The 19,729-nt window shown below is 45.9% G+C and overlaps 1 protein-coding gene across 1 annotated transcript in view; it reads right to left on the reverse strand.

The window, feature by feature from the left end:
* trol (terribly reduced optic lobes) overlaps positions 1–19,729 on the reverse strand; it is a 591,503-nt gene that overhangs the window by 23,823 nt on the left and 547,951 nt on the right. The window contains exons 90-92 of the mRNA XM_055065643.2: positions 19,372–19,619; positions 15,515–15,692; positions 5,699–5,833 (exon numbers count right to left, since the gene is read on the reverse strand). Coding sequence (XP_054921618.1) covers positions 5,699–5,833; positions 15,515–15,692; positions 19,372–19,619 — 561 coding nt within the window. The remainder of the gene's footprint in view (positions 1–5,698; positions 5,834–15,514; positions 15,693–19,371; positions 19,620–19,729) is intronic.

Below are 19,729 nucleotides of genomic sequence, written 5' to 3' on the forward strand. Positions count from 1 at the left end.
GAGTGCAGCTGCCAAACGAGAACGTTGCCATCTTTACAGAAGAAATGACCCGTCTGTTCCGCCACGCCGACCCGGATATGGCCGAGGAAAAGAAAGTTCGCCTACTCATGCGTGGTGTGAAGGAGGAACTTTTCGCCGGGATGGTAAGAAGCCCACCGAAGACCGTCGAAGAGTTTCTTCGTGAGGCGACGAACATCGAGAAGACACTCGAAATGCGGAACCGGCAATTCAACCGCCGTACAAGCTCTACCCCCTACGCAGGAATTCAATCACTGGCCACGGACGATCTGCGCGAGACCATCAGGGCCATTGTGCGCGAAGAACTGCGCAAGGTCTTGCCTTCGTCGCAGCCTCAAGTGGCTTCGATCGCCGACATCGTAAAAGAAGAGGTGCACCGATCGCTTGGAGTTCCTGAGGTGCAACCACAACCACCGCAGCCTCAGCCGCAAGCGATGAGCTACGCCGCCGTCGCCCGCCGTCAAGGTCCCTTTCCACTACTGCGCCAGGGCCCCGTAACGCCGCAATTCCGTCGACCACCACCGCCGCCGCCAGCACGCCCACCCGTTGCCCAGCGCAGCTACCCGAGGAAGACTGACGTTTGGCGCGCTCCTGACCACCGCCCGCTCTGCTACCACTGCGGAGAGGCAGGTCACGTCTACCGACGATGCCCATACCGAGAGATGGGACTGCGAGGTTTCGCCGTTAACGCGCCGCGTCCACAGCTTGGAGAGCGCCCACGTGACATCGCCGACTACCTCGCCGCTACTCAATGGAGCTCTCGACGACCGTCGCGTTCGCCATCACCAGGCCGCTACCTGTCGCCGCAGCGCCGACCATACAGTGGCCCAGCCCGGGGCCGGTCAGCGAGCCCATATCCGGAAAACTAAAAGCAGCAACCGATGGAGGTGCGGTTGCTGTTCGTCGAACTGACGAAGATCCTCCGCCGCCGACGAAAGCGCCGAAGAAACCATCTCGACGACATAATGACGACGCGCCACCGTCCCGAGGAAGTCAGGAAGCCAAGACTGCACCGACGAAAGACGACTTCACGACGCGACGTACTAGCTTCAATTCAACACGACGCAGCCGTGATCCGACGCCAAGACCCAACTGCAACGCAAGACAAAGAACCACCGACCTCGACGTGCTTCTAGACGGCCACGCAGTCACCGCCTTAATCGACACAGGCGCCGATTTCTCAGTCATGAGTGGACACATCGCCGTCCAGATGAAGAAGGTTAAGACTGCATGGGAAGGCCCTCAAATTCGGACCGCTGGAGGACACCTGATTACGCCGACAGGAATGTGCACGGCAAGAATTACCATTCACGACCGGACTTACCCTGTCACCTTCGTTATCCTCCAACAGTGTTCACGAGACGTCATTCTCGGTATGGACTTCCTGGACCAACACGGCGCAATCATCAACCTGAAGTCGAAGTCAATAACGCTGTCGGAAGATAAAGCGATACCGCCGGAGAGCCCTCGTAGTCACCACGCCTTGAATGTGCTCGAAGACCAAGTGAGCATCCCGCCCCGCTCCAGCATTGTTATTTCGGTCGGCACCGAAATACCCGCTGACGTAGAAGGCGTCATCGAAGGCGACCAACGTCTACTGCTAGACCGTGAAATTTGCGTCGCAAGAGGGATCGCTCGACTGCATGGAGGGAAAACTGAAGTGTTGCTGACAAACTTCAGCCAGGAGTTCAAGCACCTCAACAAGGGCACGACGATCGCGTACATCGAGGAAATTCTGGAAACAAGTAATGCGCTTGTCCTCTCGGATTCCGCCGCATCTACCCCGACGACCATGGTTCCCGAACCAGACTACGACATTAATCCAAGTCTCCCAGTGATTAAGCAACAGCAGCTCAGAAGTCTGCTCCGACGATACAAAAGCTGCTTTTCGACGACATCGAGGATTCGACAAACACCAGTCGCCAAGCATCGCATAATCACCGAGGAGTACGCTCGACCACTCCGCCAAAGCCCTTACCGAGTTTCGCCGCGAGAACGCGAAGCTATAAGAGAACAAGTCGACGAAATGCTGCGCGACGACATCATCCAGCCGTCGAAAAGCCCATGGGCATCCCCTGTTGTCCTGGTGAAGAAAAAGGACGGAACCCTACGTTTCTGCGTCGATTATCGTCGTCTGAACAAGATCACGAAGAAGGACGTATACCCCCTTCCACGGATAGACGACGCATTGGATCGGCTCTGCAACGCTAAGTACTTCTCCTCGATGGACCTCAAGTCTGGCTATTGGCAAATAGAAGTCGACGAAAGAGATCGCGAAAAGACCGCCTTCATCACCCCAGACGGCCTCTACGAGTTCAAGGTTATGCCATTTGGACTGTGCTCGGCGCCTGCAACGTTCCAGCGCGTGATGGACACGGTTTTAGCGGGATTGAAATGGCAGACCTGTCTCGTTTACTTGGATGACGTCGTTGTATTCGCCGGAAATTTCGACGATCACCTTAGGCGGCTTGCCACAGTACTAGAGGCCATCAAGTCATCAGGGCTCACTCTGAAGCCAGAAAAATGCCGCTTCGCTTACGACGAGCTTCTGTTCCTAGGCCACGTCATCAGTAAATCCGGAGTACGCCCCGACCCCCAGAAAACAGCTGCCATCGCAAAGTTCCCGCAGCCCACCGACAAGAAGGCAGTGCGTAGATTCCTTGGCATGTGTGCCTACTACAGGCGCTTTGTCAAGGACTTTTCACGCATCGCCGAGCCGTTGACACGTCTAACTAAATGTGATGTTGAGTTCAAGTGGGAAACGCCGCAGGCCGACGCATTTGAAGAACTCAAACGACGCATGCAGTCGCCGCCGGTACTTGCGCACTTCGACGAGTACGCCGATACAGAAATCCATACTGACGCCAGTAGCCTAGGCCTCGGTGCCGTTCTAGTGCAGAGGAGAAACGGAGTCGAACAGGTGATAGCTTACGCTAGCCGGTCGCTGTCAAAAGCGGAAGGCAACTATTCTACAACCGAAAAGGAATGCCTCGCCATCGTTTGGGCTACAGCTAAATTTCGCCCTTATCTTTATGGCAGGCCATTCAAAGTCGTCAGTGACCATCACGCGTTGTGTTGGCTAGCGAGTATAAAGGATCCTTCAGGACGACTGGCACGGTGGAGCCTCAGACTACAAGAATACGACATCACTGTAACCTACAAGTCAGGACGAAAACACTCCGATGCCGATTGCCTATCACGCGCCCCCATTGACCCGCCGCCGCAAGATGACGAAGATGACGCCTTCCTTGGCATGATAAGCGCGGAAGACTTCGCTGAACAGCAACGGGCAGACCCGGAGCTAAAAGGCCTGGTGGAATATTTGGAAGGGCACACCGACGTTGTCCCCAGGGCATTTAAGCGCGGATTATCTTCCTTCACGCTTCAAAACAATCTCCTCGTGAAGAAGAACTTTTCACCAGTCCGCGCCAACTACCTTCTTGTTGTCCCGTCAGGACTTCGTCCAGAAGTATTGCACGCCCTACATGACGATCCGACCGCTGGACACCTCGGTTTTTCCCGGACACTATCGAGGATACATGAAAAGTATTATTGGCCGCGCCTGACCGCCGACGTCGCCCGTTATGTCAGAACATGCCTAGACTGTCAGCGACGCAAGACACCGCCGACAAGGCCAGCCGGATTACTACAGCCAATCGAGCCTCCTTGCCGACCATTCCAGCAGATCGGGATGGACTTGCTGGGACCCTTTCCGACGTCAACAACCGGAAATAAGTGGATCGTCGTGGCGACAGACTACCTCACCCGCTTCGCTGAAACTAAAGCACTGCCGAAAGGTAGCGCAGCCGAAGTGGCGAAATTCTTTGTCGAAAACATCCTGCTTCGACATGGCGCCCCAGAAGTCCTCATCACCGACAGAGGAACGGCCTTTACAGCGGAGCTCACCCAAGCCATTCTGAAATACAGTCAGACAAGGCACAGGAGAACCACGGCCTACCACCCGCAGACGAATGGTCTTACGGAGCGGCTGAATAAGACCCTCGCCGACATGCTAGCGATGTACGTCGACGTCGAACACAAGACCTGGGATGCCGTCCTGCCGTACGTAACATTCGCTTACAACACGGCGGTGCAAGAAACAACACAGATCACGCCGTTTAAGCTGGTTTACGGCAGGAACCCGACGACGACGCTGGACGCCATGCTGCCCCACGTCACTGACGAAGAGAATGTTGACGTCGCTAGCTATCTCCAGCGAGCCGAAGAAGCCCGACAGCTCGCCCGCCTACGGATCAAGAACCAACAGAGGACCGACAGCCGACACTACAACCTCCGACGACGCTTTGTTGAGTACCAGCCCGGCGACCGTGTTTGGGTTTGGACCCCGATACGCCGACGAGGACTCAGTGAGAAACTACTCCGACGTTATTTCGGACCCTACAAGGTCATCCGACGTATTGGCGCTCTGGACTATGAGGTCGTGCCAGACGGCATTTCGCATTCACAGCGGCGCCGCGCACGATCTGAAGTGGTCCACGTGGTGCGCCTTAAACCCTTTTACGGACGCTGACGAACTTCGTCATTTTGTTCTTTTCTTTGCTACGAGTGCTTTTGTTTATTACCTTCGTTTGTTTGCAGCATCGGGTCGATGCTTTTTAAGAGGGGGGTATTGATACGTGTACTTATCTTTATCGGGCGACCACGTTTCGCCGCTTAACAAATGCCATCGCACAGCGCGGGACGCGCCTGCATGTATCCGACGTTTCTGGAAAGTTATCGATGCTTCTACCCGGCTGTCTGTTGTCGCCGAACCTTGTGTTATCTGATTTCATCGCGTAGCGCGAATGGTGTAGAACTTTGTGGAAAGCACGCGGGTCCAAACGATTAGTCTGGAACATTCGACGACTGCTCTATAAAAGCCGACGCGCTTGACCCGCTGAGCAGATTTTCGACGATCGCCGAGCGTGTTCGCCGCTATCGTTGCGCTATAAGTGTAGCCTGTTTTGTGGGCACAGGTTCGCCCAATAAAAGTTAGTTTTCTTGTTCACAGTATTGCTACTGTGTTCTTTCTTCAACGTCACCACCACGTGACAATATAGACAGCGTGACCATATAACACTTTGTAGCCTCACGGTCGGCGCATAAAAATAGGATTAAACTGGATTCTGTGGAATGTCACAATGGTTGTCTCGCTGGCTGTAATGCCATGAATGCATACATCTAAATATATGCCCTAGCAATGGCTCTTTCTAGGAAAGCAAAGCAGGTCTTGAAGGCCACATTTTTTGTTTTTGTTTTTTTCCTGCCCTGGGTGCAATTGCAGGGCCAGAAACATTGTGTTCTGGACATCACTTACTGTGCAGTAGCTTCCCAGCTTTTGCACTGCCAAAACTGTCATGGTGCAGCATTGTCACAATTTAGGTAAAAAAAAAATTACAGCAGAACTCATCTCATGATGACTGCCAACGGTAATGCGATTAGCAATCAAACAATGTAGCGACAAACCATATTACTGAAGTCACATTCACTTCAGAATGCACTGGTAATTCTGAGACTTTCGTTGGTCCGACTATATCCCATGTACTTCAATATTGTCCCACTTTGCTATGGCACTCAATTGCCAAGGTCGCCGATGAGCATGGAGGCATGGCATACAAATTAGTCAGAGGAGATTGGCGCAGCATTCCGACCACTGATTATAGCTGCAAAACATGCTCACCTGTTTCACAGTTGGGGCCCTTATAGCCCTTTGGACAATTGCACCTGTACGAGTTGGCCAGTCCAACACACTCTGCATTGTTGTGGCACGGGTTAATTTTCAGACAGAAGTCATCCTGGTTCTCACAAGTCCTACCTGTAAAGTGATGAAAAAAGGCATCACATGGTGCATCCTTTAGCTTCATGACTTTCAGTGGCACATTGAAAGCCACCTAATATAGTGGCATATTCCACCTACTGCTCTGGCAAATAAACTTCTGGCCTATACTTACGGATATCTAGGCATACAGGGGCTGTGAAAATGCTTGTGAACTTTCTCAGAGCCATGCCTTAGTCACTGACTCAGCTCAAAAATAAAAACTCCAGTTGCCAGCGTCTTTTTCTTATTTCCTTATTCTTCTCACTTGCTGCATAGCGAGGCCCTTGACTTTTGCAGCCTTGATGCCATGCAGCAGCAGCAAATAAGGGTCTATTTGTCAGTCGCCTACTACTAAGTTCACATGCTACATGATGAATATGGTTTACAGGAAGTTCCACATCTGCTGCCATGGCTGTGACAGCACTGCCCAGTCCCAGGACTCAGGACTAACCTTGCTCACATGCACAAATACGGAAAGAAATTTGACAGGAGGAGAGCTATTATGTGAACAGCGGTGGCTGTCCTCCTGTCAAACACCGCATGTGCCATGCAGAAGATGTGGGTTATGCTCCCACCTGTGGCAAGTTGTGTTTGCGTCCACTCTCATTTCCATTTTTCTTAATACTATTTCAACATTTCATTTAAGAATGACAATTAATTCACCCTATGCTTTCCCTGGCTTATTTGTTGGTTGGCTTCATGTGATTGTAAATAAAAAAAACAATGAGCTCCTCGGTTCTTTTATTGTACTTGGTCATTGAAGAGAACCTGCAGCATAGGCAACAATGCATGCTGCTAGTCACCATTACTTAGCCTTTTCTATAGAAAACACTAAAAGCAATGCCAATTAAAAACTGCTGATCCAATTTTTCACAAATACACTCGCTTTCGGAAGCAGTGAATACATACAGCAACATCTTTGTTGGCCAAACTAACCAATGGTTGCATAGTTCTGACCTCTTTATACTGTGCTGTACAGACCACTAAGCGGCAATATCGCGGCATTCTTAAAGTTCCTTGATTCTTTACTTTTTCGTGCGAATGAAAATAGATGGCTGCTAACAAGAGGCAGTAATATGAATATTTATGTTCAAAAGGGCTCGAGCCTGGTGAATGACTTTTTGTTTGTGCTACAAAGTAATGGTTTTCAGAATTTTATAGCAACGCCAACAGGCATTACTCTTTCAACTGCACCTGTGCTCAACTTGTTCATTACTAACTTAAACGCTAATAACATTATATTTGGTGTTACAAACAGTGACATTAGTGATCACTTACCAACTTTTTGTATGCTTCAGTGTAATAGCGCATTGAAACAAAAGGAGTTGCCTGAACTTGCAAGCCGGGAAATATTGTCTCTCACATTAAAAAATTTTAGGGACAAGATCGCTCAAACAGACTGGAAGGAAATATTTACTCTTGACGATAGCAACAAGTGCTATGATTCATTTCTAGAAATCTTCAAGGAACATTATATTGAGTCCTTCCCATTATGCACATCATCATCATCATCATCATCAGCCTGGTTATGCCCACTGCAGGGCAAAGACCTCTCCCATACTTCTCCAACTACCCCGGTCATGTACTAACTGTGGCCATGTTGTCCCTGCAAACTTCTTAATCTCATCCGCCCACCTAACTTTCTGCCACCCTCTACTACGCTTTCCTTCCCTTGGAATCCATTCCGTAACTCTTAATGACCATCGGTTATCTTCCCTCCTCATTATGTGTCCTGCCCATGCCCATTTCTTATTCTTGATTTCAACTAAGATATCATTAACTCGCGTTTATCCCCTCACCCAGTCTGCTCTTTTCTTATCCCTTAACGTTACACCTATCATTCTTCTTTCCATAGCTCGTTGCGTCGTCCTTAATTTAAGTAGAACCCTTTTCGTAAGCCTCCAGGTTTCTGCCCCGTACGTGAGTACTGGTAAGACACAGCTGTTATAAACTTTTCTCTTGAGGGATAATGGCAACCTGCTGTTCATGATCTGAGCATGCCTGCCAAATGCACCCCAGCCCATTCTTATTCTTCTGATTATTTCAGTCTCATGATCCGGATCCGGAGTCACTATCTGTCCTAAGTAGATGTATTCCCTTACCACTTCCAGTGCCTCACTGCCTATTGTAAACTGCTGTTCCCTTCCGGGACTATTAAACATTACTTTAGTTTTCTGCAGATTAATTTTTAGACCCACCCTTCGGCTTTGCCTTTCCAGGTCAGTGAGCATGCATTGCAGTTGGTCCCCTGAGTTACTAAGCAAGGCAATATCATCAGCGAATCGCAAGTTACTAAGGTATTCTCCATTAACTCTTATCCCCAATTGTTCCCAATCCAGGTCTCTGAATACCTCCTGTAAACACGCTATGAATAGCATCGGAGAGATCGTATCTCCCTGCCTGACGCCTTTCTTTATTGGGATTTTTTTGCTTTCTTTATGAAGGACTACGGTGGCTGTGGAGCCGCTATAAATATCTTTCAGTATTTTTACATACGGCTCGTCTACACCCTGATTCCGCAATGCCTCCATGACTGCTGAGGTTTCGACTGAATCAAACGCTTTCTCGTAATCAATGAAAGCTATATATAAAGGTAGGTTATATTACGCACATTTTTCTATCACCTGATTGATAGTGTGAATATGGCCTATTGTTGAGTAGCCTTTACGGAATCCTGCCTGGTCCTTTGGTTGACGGAAGTCTAAGGTGTTCCTGATTCTATTTGCAATTACCTTAGTAAATACTTTGTAGGCAACGGACAGTAAACTGATCGGTCTATAATTTTTCAAGTCTTTGGCGTCCCTTCTTTTATGGATTAGGATTATGTTAGCGTTTTTCCAAGATTCCGGTACGCTCGAAGTCCTGAGGCATTGCGTATACAGGGTGGCCAGTTTCTCTAGAACAATCTGCCCACCATCCTTCAACAAATCTGCTGTTAACTGATCCTCCCCAGCTGCCTTCCCCCTTTGCATAGCTCCCAAGGCTTTCTTTACTTCTTCCAGTGTTACCTGTGGGATTTCGAATTCCTCTAGACTATTCTCTCTTGCATGATCGTCGTGGGTGCCACTGGTACTGTATAAATCTCTATAGCACTCCTCAGCCACTTGAACTATCTCATCCATATTAGTAATGATATTGCCGGCTTTGTCTCTTAACGCATACATCTGATTCTTGCCAATACCTAGTTTCTTCTTCACTGCTTTTAGGCTTCCTCCATTCCTGAGAGCATGTTCAATTCTATCCATGTTATACTTCCTTATGTCAGCTGTCTTACGCTTGTTGATTAACTTAGAAAGTTCTGCCAGTTCTATTCTAGCTGTAGGGTTAGAGGCTTTCATACATTGGCATTTCTTGATCAGATCTTTCGTCTCCTGCGATAGCTTACTGGTTTCCTGTTTAACGGCGTTACCACAGACTTCTATTGCGCACTCCTTAATGATGCCCATAAGATTGTCGTTCATTGCTTCAACACTATGGTCCTCTTCCTGGGTTAAAGCCGAATACCTGTTCTGTAGCTTGATCCGGAATTCCTCTACTTTCCCTCTTACCGCTAACTCATTGATTGGCTTCTTATGTACCAGTTTCTTCCGTTCCCTCTTCAAGTCAAGGCTAATTCGAGTTCTTACCATCCTATGGTCACTGCAGCGCACCTTGCCGAGCACGTCTACATATTGTATGATGCCAGGGTTCGCGCAGAGTATGAAGTCGATTTCATTTCTAGTCTCACATTCGGGCTCCTCCACGTCCACTTTCGGCTGACACGCTTGCGAAAAAAGGTATTCATTATCCGCATATTATTCTGTTCTGCAAACTCTACTAATAGCTCTCCTCTGCTATTCCTAGAGCCTATGCCATATTCCCCCACTGACTTGTCTCCGGCCTGCTTCTTGCCTACCCTGGCATTGAAATCGCCCATCAGTATACTGTATTTTGTTTTGACTTTACCCATCGCCGATTCCACGTCTTCATAGAAGCTTTCGACTTCTTGGTCATCATGACTAGATGTGGGGGCGTAGACCTGTACAACCTTCATTTTGTACCTCTTATTAAGTTTCACAACAAGACATGCCACCCTCTCGATAATGCTATAGAATTCCTGTATGTTACCAGCTATGTTCTTATTAATCAGGAATCCGACTCCTAGTTCTCGTCTCTCTGCTAAGCCCCGGTAGCACAGGACGTGCCCGCTTTTTAGCACTGTATATGCTTCTTTTGGCCTCCTAACTTCACTGAGCCCTATTATATCCCATTTACTGCCCTCTAATTCCTCCAATAGCACTGCTAGACTCGCCTCACTAGATAACGTTCTAGCGTTAAACGTTGCCAGGTTCATATTCCAATGGCGGCCTGTCCGGAGCCAGGGATTCTTAGCACCCTCTGCAGCGTGGCAGGTCTGACCGCCGCCGTGGTCAGTTGCTTCGCAGCTGCTGGGGACTGAGGGCCGGGGTTTGATTGTTGTGTTCATATAGGAGGTTGTGGCCAAGTACTGCACCAGGGTGGCCAATCCTGCTCTGGTGAGGGAGTGCGTTACCGGTTCTGGTCACCGGGATCAGGCTACACTCCAGGCCTGTTTATGCAATTTTATCAACACGCGGATTTTTTTTTTGTAATCTGGTGGAAAATTGCGCGGCACCGGGATTCGAACCACGGGCTTCTTGCACGTGAGGCAGGTGTTCTACCTCTACGTCAACGCTGCACCTCATGCACCTTATGCACATACCGTAAACAAAAAAAATTCTGTAAGTAATGGGTCACACATAAACATATCAAGCTTATTAAGCATAAGAACACGCTTTTTGACAACTTAAGTCACGTTGCAAAGATTAAAAGAATTTATAATGTTTTGAAATAGGTTGAATAAACTGTAGTGGGCAATATGCATGTGGCGCTGTGCGGACTGCCACCGCTGCAGCGCGAGACCTGAGCTCGGGCTGCTGATGCGAAGGGCTAGGACTCGTGACCAAGAGCTACTTGCGATCCCTCGAACGAGCTGCAATAAGCCCCATGTCATTTGGTGGAGCTGCTGGGTAACCTCGGAAACTGGAACTGCCTTCAGTGCCTCGCCCGCCGGTGTTCTCTCCTCCGCCTCCGCCTCGCCAGCCGGCGGCTCCCTTTTTCAGTGCACAGCAGCAGGCTACAAATCCTTGGTGCACTGCTGACAACCGCCCAATATGCTATGCCTGCGGTACCCCGGGGCATGTAGCGCGCTTCTGCCGCCGGCGCTTTCCGGCCTTCGTGGACACCCCGCGACCACCCAGCTCCGGCTTCCGACCATTCCGTATGCCTCAACGACCACCACCAGAAGTCTACACTGCTGACGACATACCAGCACCGCAGTCACAGCTCTACGGTACTCGTCACTTGCCTTCCCCTTGTCGGCACTCACTCTCATCCATGCATCGTAGGCCCAGTGCCAGTACTACTGAGGCGGAAAACTGATTTCCGCAGTTCCTGAGGCACGAACTGCATCTTCGTCGGAACATCAAAGTCCTCATTTTTCTCTCGCTAACGTTATTGAAGTGTACGTTGATGGCATCACATCTCTTGCGCTTGTCGATACAGGTGCTGCTGTATCTGTGATTAGTGAGAAGCTTCGTCGTGCATTACGGAAAGTGACCATGATGCCTTCGTTACCATTGCTTAGAACAGCCAGTGCAAAACAAGTTCAGCCAGTTGCTATGTGCACTGCCAGGGTGCTGATTCGAGGCATTCTGTATTCGATTGATTTCTTTGTGTTAACTTGTTACTCACACGATGTGATTCTCAGTTGGGATTTTCTGTCGCGCCATCATGCCGTCATTGACTGTGCACGTGCCAAGATTCAGTTCTCCGTTCTGTGCGATTTACCATCTCACGACTTTCAAGTTCATGATGTTAGCAGGATCTGTGTAGCTTCAGATACTGACCTTCCTCCTCACAGAGCTGTATTTGTCCTTCTTTCATGCGCATCGCTTGCCGAAGCGACGGTCATGTTTACACCTGCTGCTGTCTTCATTCGCCACCAGTCTATATTGTTGCCTTTCGCCCTCCTCACGGTTCACCATGGTGCTGCATACATACCGATTTCTAACCCAAATTCGTACACTTTGGCTTTGCACTGTGGCGAGACTATTGGTACCATCCAGACTGTCGACGCTGACGTTATTGTGCATTTCCCTGTTGCCAACCGCGTGGTTACTGCCAACGTAACAGCACTGACACCGCATGTGGCAACTAACCAAGTATCACCGGATATTTTGTGTCGCTCTATTGCCGATGACCTTGAGCCGACACAACGTGAGTGGCTAATTACTCTATTAAATCATTTTCACGCCTCTTTTGACTGGAACCAAGCATCATTAGGCCGCCCAAGTACCGTCTCTCCCCACATTGATACGGGACGTCACACACCATTACGCCAGCGTCCGTACTGCGTGTCATCCACCGAGCGTCGTGTCATCACTGAGCTTGAACGTGCTGTTATCAAGCCATCCTGCAGCCCTTGGTCGTCTCCCGTAGTACTCATTAAGAAAAAAGATGGCTCAATTCGTTTCTGTGTGTACTATCGTCGCCTCAACAAGATTACACGAAAAGATGTCTATCCTCTACCGTGCATAGATGACGCCCTGGATTGCCTGCATGGTGCCAAATTCTTTTCTTCTTTGGACTTGCGATTGGGCTATTGGCAAGTACCAGTGGAGGAATCCGACCGCTCGAAGACAGCTTTCATTACGCCTGATGGCCTGTATGAGTTTACAGTAATGCCATTCGGCCTCTGCAATGCACCCGCGACATTCGAAAGGATGATAGACAATATTCTGCGAGGCCTCAAAGGGAAGACCTGCTTGTGTTGTTTAGACGACGTGGTAGTTCTCCCCCTGATTTCACCGCTCACTACTCAGTCCGCACAGTGCCACATGCATATTACCCACTACAATTCATATAAAAAGATCAAAAAGGTAATATTACAAGCGTGTATTTGACAACAGTTGCTTATGTAATAGTGGCAAAGTGTGGAGCAAAATTAGCTAGTTATTAAACAAGAGCGCAAAGAATACCACGATTGACAACCTCATTATAAATGACAATAAGGTTAGTGGGACCGAGCTAGCTAACCTTTTCAACGATTTCTTTGTTGAAATCAGCACTAGTGCAGACTGTCATGAAGCTACTAATCATATTGCAAGATTATCCCAAACTATGCGCTTATTGCCAACATCTAACCCTGAAGTGACAACATTGTAGCAGACACATAAATATAGCCATAGCCATGATGTAGATGATTTAGAAATAAAACCAATCAAATATGTTATAGATTTAATTGCACCAGTGCTTACGCACATATATAACATCTCTTTCGACTGGGCTTTGTCCAATCAACATGCAGGTAGCAAGAGTGAGTAATTTATAAGAACGGAGATAAAAATAGTTTAGCTGATTATCACCCTGTGTCAATCTTGCCTGTTTTCTCAAAGGGACTCGAGAATGTGGATTAATTCTCGTATTGAACAATTTACCAGAAAATATAACCTTTTAACAGATTACCAATTTGGTTTCAGAGAGCAACGCTGCACTGAGCCAGCACTTCTAGCTCAGAAAAAATATTTTAAAAATTTGAGAATAAGGTAACGACATTGGGCATACGCTTAGATTTTAGCAAAGCTTTCGATCGTGTCAACATCCAATATTATTGGAAAAATTAGTTCATTATCGGTTTCACGGAACAACAATACAACTTATTAAGTCTTAGCAAGCGCCATCAATATGTAGAATTAAAGAAGTATAAATCTCACTTACAGTCTACTAAATTTGGAATTCCCAAAGGTAACATACTGGGACCAATTCTGTTTCTTTTCTATATTAATGATATAGTAAAAAATATACGAGGATTGTAGATATCTTACATATGCCGATGATTGCTCAGTACTCGTTAAGGGAAGAGACATTGAGGCTGTGACATGAAAGGGAAGTGTGTTCTGCCACAACGTACAGATCTAGTGCAAGTACAATAGGCTCATTCTAAATGAGCCAAAAACTAAGAGTGTGTTGTTTCACACCTCAGCCATTTTAGAAAAAATAGATGACCATGTAGCTCTTGGACCATTTAAAATTAAAATAGAAAAGTCTTAAAATTCTAGGTGTAACTTTTTTTAGAGAACATGTCTTGGAATGAGCGTGTGAAAACCTTATTACCAAAATTAAGTAAAGCTGCCAGTGTATTAAGCCAGAACTGTCACACTTTTCCCGTCAGCATTAAAAAAAACATTATGTTCTGCACTCATTAACTCTCCCTTATATTACTGCATGGTAATATGGGGAAACACAACAGCATCAAACTTACAGAAACTCTTCCTCCTTCAGAAATGAACTTTGTTCAATAGAAAATCCCTTATTTTTACAACACGCAGAACTGCTCTTTCACAAACATAAAATTATGAAAATTTACAATACATACAAGTACAAATTATAGAGAACCTACAAAGACACCACATTAGGTAGAATGGAACTGTTCGAAGAACTAGCAAATCTCAGGAAAAGTGCAATTTCTTATTCTTTCAGGTATCAAGCTGAAACATTCACTCCTCGCACACCCATTATGGGAAAGAAAGACTTGACTACACATTGGCAACCACACTAAATGAGCTAGACTGGAAAAATGTTGACGTTCTAGCCATTAGCAACAAAAGCTTATTTGACCTGTTTGTGTAAGTGTATTGGAATTGCTCACATGTGTCATTTGAGATTGAAACATGCACGCTGTGTAATTGGTTTTGAAAATGCCCATATGCAATGGTATAGTATGATTGTTTCTATATTTGCTTATACGTTTGTATAACTGAACCATATCAAAACTTTGTGTGGCTGCTGCTGTACAGGTGGCTAGGGCTTAGTAAAGCTGCACAGATAAAGCTTTTTTTCTCTGGCCCCGTATTTTTACAGTAACAATTTACTGTATATAGCGAAAATAAAATTTGTGCATAATTGATTCATCTTCGTTTTTAACACTACATATTTGACAGGAATCAATGCCAACTTGCTCAGTTCATTTTCCTTTTTATAACAATGTGAATGGCCACAATGCAACAACATTTATGGTCATTCCTATGCAAACCAACACGTTAAACATACTCAAAGCAGTTGCTTCCAAAGTGCTTTGTAGTTGCTCCAGTATAGTGCCTCTCGGAGTCCAAATTTCAGTTTTAAAATATAAAACTCTACAAGTTAGCTTTTGTTTTGTATTTGCTGTGATGCATATAAAATTTTACGGACTCATTGGTAAAGATGGCGAAATGTGATAGATATTCACACATGGTGATGGTTAAAAATAAAATAGTACGTAGCAGTAGTTTTTGTAGCTGTAACCATATGTCTGTGCACTTTCAAGTACCTGTTCTGATGAGTTTCCAAAATCATAAAAATGTCGAACAGCCTCAAACTGTTCACCTGACAATATCTTGAGGCAGAAGCATACCAGCACCCTACCCTCTTGCTTTGAGAAATGTTATGCAAAGCTTTTATAAACCAGACTAGTCAGAAGATCTGTGCTTGCCAGCGGCAGACACAGTGAAATGCATCACTACAACCATGCATATTTAATTTGAGGCTCACAATTAAGCAGTGTTGGTGAAGGTAAAGGAAACACCAGTTGCCCGTGTCACATTTCTGCAAAAAGAAAGGGCATGTATGCACTTTGCTCACCACTGTAGCCTGCTTTGCAGAAGCACTCAAAGTCATCTGCTTTGGGGCCTCGTTCCCTGCATATGCCATGGTTCTGGCAAGGATTCTTCTCACAAGGGGCCCTGCCACCACAGTCATCCACATTAGCTGCGTCAACCACTGCACCAACCAGGTCTACACTGACGTCATTCACTTCAATCTGCGAAGAAAAAAATTCAGGACTGCAATCACAATCACCACCAAGGTCACAATCAGATATAATTCTATGATGAAAAAGGGTGGAATGCTGGAAACACACTTGAACCAAAATTTAACCCAGTGGCATTTAATCTTTCAGTCATCACTTGGTGACCCCTGTTCATGTAATAAAACATGTCAAGCTAGGGTCATAGTAGCTAAAAGCACATTATTTGCAGATTTTTTCTGTAACATATAGGGTGCCCTATAGAATGTGTTTCAGCTGAGCCATTCAATAGTACTGCTCATAATTAGAGCACATGAGCTATTCACACATGATCTCATAATCTCCTAAGGCCTCATCAGTATTTAAAAAAAAATGGGGTTTTACGTGCGAGAAGTACGATCTGATTATGAGGCACGCCATGGTGGGGCACACCATAATGATCTGGACCATTTGGGGTTCTTCAATGTGCAGCTAAAACTAAGTGCCACAGGTGTTTTTGCCTTTCGCTCCCATCAAGATGCAGCCACTGCGGCCGAGATTTGATACCACAACCTCGTGTTTAGCAGCCACACATCATGGTCACTAAGCAACCATGGCGGGTCGCCTCATCAGTATTTATCAGTATTCAAGCATTCATAACTGCTTAAGTTTGTAATGAGGGCTTGCATACATACTGAACTCATGGATATCTGCGTCAGCCATTATATCAATGACTTGTTTCCCTAAGAGGTATAATTAATGTTGCAATCTAAACAAGACAAACAGGACAGGAAAGATTGACATTTGAACTGATATCATTAGTGGGCAAACAAGAGAAGCCTCAGCCCGAGGTCAACATTATGACAAGTCTTTGTCACAGCTGGTGAAGGGAAGTCCCCTGATTCATGAAAATGTTTCATGATGATTTTCCATCAGCAACAATTTCTATCATTCTATGTTTATTTTTTGAGAGTGGGAAGCAAATCCAAATCAATATGCAGGATGAATTCATAGGAAGCAAGGAAGATGAAGGCAGAAGTGTAGAAAGGTGTATATATCATATATCATCTATATATCATATAGATAGCACCAATATGGATGCCACTGAAAAGAGTCTAACAACCACCTAATACGCACGCTCTCAACCTTGGCAGCACTTTAGAATATTTTATAAGCGTTGACAACAAAGCAAAATTGGTGCTCTTCTGCGTAAGTGTGCACCTTGAGTGGCATCAGCAGTAAGCTGGCACACAAGTGCATAACAAATATGATAAGAGTGTCGTATGAACTCTGATGCCAAAAAAAAATGTTTTTGCATGATGTCAGTGCCAAAAAGCTGTTTATACACAGCGTCATGCAGTACTGCATAATTAAAATAGTATTTTTGTAGTGCACAAAACAGCTGCACGAATGTGCTTAATTTACTAAAGTTCCGAGTTTGTAAAGCATGGCTGGTACACTGAAATGAAGTTTTGCTCATGCCAAATCTTTCATAATCTTGAATTTCTTTCTTAGGGTTTACGACTTCAAAGTCACAAGCGTATACTGTCATATTTATTTAGCTGGTTAAATATAATGCACCAACTAACATTTAATTTATGGCATTTATTTAGTTAATCTGAATTGGAAGCCTATAAAATATTCTCAGTGGGCTCCAGAACTGCTTTCAGATTTTTGAAAGAGTGAAGCCAGTACCTACTATGGCTTCATGAATTTCGGACCATTTGATGTGCAGGAACAAGAGAGAACAGATGAAGCGGTTATCCAGTGGTGGTATGTGGCAGTTGTTAACTGCTGCCACAAGTGTTCCCCAATTCGTGCTATTGAAAAATTGCCAAGGCTTTAGTATTGCAATATGAGTAGAACCTAGCACTTGGTTGCCATAGGGGAAGTTAGCTGCTTGCGTCTGCAAATGTGGTTGCTGGACCACTTTGATTGCTGCCAGATAAACAATAGTTGGGCATCACTAACTGATACATCTATTAGAGGTATCCACCTTGTGTATTGAAGTTGCTTGTATTAGCATGCACATAGTTTCGGTTTTCATGCATTTGATTATTCAAAATTGATAAGGCAGCAGCACCTAGCAGCATCACATTTTTAAAAATGTGAAAGTGGTTCAGATCAAGTTTTTAATTGGAAGATACAGTCAAAAAGTGTTAATTAATATGTCACCAGCAGATGTTTCATTTTATTACAAGGGCACTGATGCAATCTTATTGCCTGATGCCACGTTAAAAAGTCACAATCACTTTTTTGGATGCTTCTTATTTAAAGGAATACTGACACAAAACTTCAAAGCTGAGATAACTTTTGAGACCGATTTCTGTGGGCACACACAAAATATCAATGGCGAATGTAGCTTGAAACCTATTTAATTAAAATCAGTTTTAAAGTATGTCCATGCAGAAAACCACAAAGCACAACACCTCGCGACATTAACATCGGCAGCGTTGGTTTGTAAACATCCCAGAGCATAAAATCGTGGGGTGGTGTTGGCTATTGTGCTCCTTGTACCATGCTTCTCTTGCTGGTTCCACGACCTAGCTCTTCAGTGCACACACACATGGTGCTCTTATTTGCCTGATTTCTAAGAAAAACATGCGAATTTGTCTTTACCTATGGGGAAGCCAGCTGTTGCCAAGATGGCATTTGCATGAGCCTGTGTCACCGCCTATGAGCAGCTGCCAAAGGCAAAGCAGCTGTTCCAGCAGGGTTGCCACTTGGAAAAGGCAGTTGGTTTGAGGATGCCTACGCCTAAAAGTGATCAGCCACATCTAGTTTGGTGGCAACTCCTGTTTGTGGAAAATTGTCACTGCTGGACAACAAAATAAGGATGACAGCGAGGACATCACGCAGCACATGTATACTTAGATGGAGAAAAACAACTAACAACAAATCTTGCACGCTGGCATTCGCATCACAGTTTTGTGCAGTCATGTGACCAGCTGTGTTTACAAACCTATTGTCCCCTCTCATAGCTCTCTGAAATCAAAACTTGGGCTAGTCGCTATAAACAAGACTGAATAATTAATCATTGCATGGTGAAGCAAATGCTGTGATAACTGGGTGATTGGCTACTTATTACAACAGAAAAGACAAGATCCAAGATTTTTGTGTCAATGCTTCTTTAAGCTCTCTGAACATCACTGGCAACCAGTAATCAATGATAAAGGCATTGACATATGCCAAAAATGAGTGCACCAACATCAGGCTCAATTGAAGGCAGTCAAATGCACTTCACATATGACATGAATGCTGTACCTTGCCTGCAGTTTCACCTTAATGTCGAAGACAGCTTCACACAGACAGCAGGAACTGTCTTGCCTCACTTGGATATAAGACAATGTCAACAGCACATTTCTGGGGCGCAGACTATTACAGAATCCCATGGGCTTTCTCGTGTTCTTCTGACGTCCAAGGACTACAGTTTAAGAAACACTGATCTAACTTTCAGACACTGCAATGCGTATTGCACCTACATTTTTTAATAACTACAGTGACTGCATATGCACCAATGCGTGGTGCTAGTATTATTTCATTTCGCCACAGGACATGGCCGAAACAGCTTGTTTATCACGGTGCTTCTAAAAATTGAGTAGAGTGCTACGATCACAAATCTAACAGATGGATGCAAGATGACGTATATTCATTATTGGCCAATCTTGAAAACCTGTAATATTGAAACGTATTAGTAGACAGAATGCAGGCTTACATGTGCAACACAGCCCTCAAAGCCATGCGACACGCCAGCATCCGGGTGAACCTTGACTTTGGTCTTGTCCACACCACCAACATACATGGGGGTCTTGAGATTCACTCCCTGAGTGGAGCCGGGTGAACGCCCCACTTCCCTGTGGCCATCGTTTACCACCAGTTCCCCATTCTGAGCATGCCTCGATGCAGACAGGGTGATCCACTCATTCGCACGAAGCCTTTCAGGATGCCTGATTATCGCTGGCCCTGAAAGGATTTGCACATACAAATTATCCCACAAAACTGCAGCAAACGACACTTGTCTAGCAAGATCTGCCGGGGAAGATAATACAGTCATACTTTCAAAGAGAAAACAA

This window comes from Dermacentor andersoni, chromosome 3 (genome assembly GCF_023375885.2).
Source record: "Dermacentor andersoni chromosome 3, qqDerAnde1_hic_scaffold, whole genome shotgun sequence".
Classification (NCBI taxonomy): Eukaryota; Metazoa; Arthropoda; class Arachnida; order Ixodida; family Ixodidae; genus Dermacentor; species Dermacentor andersoni.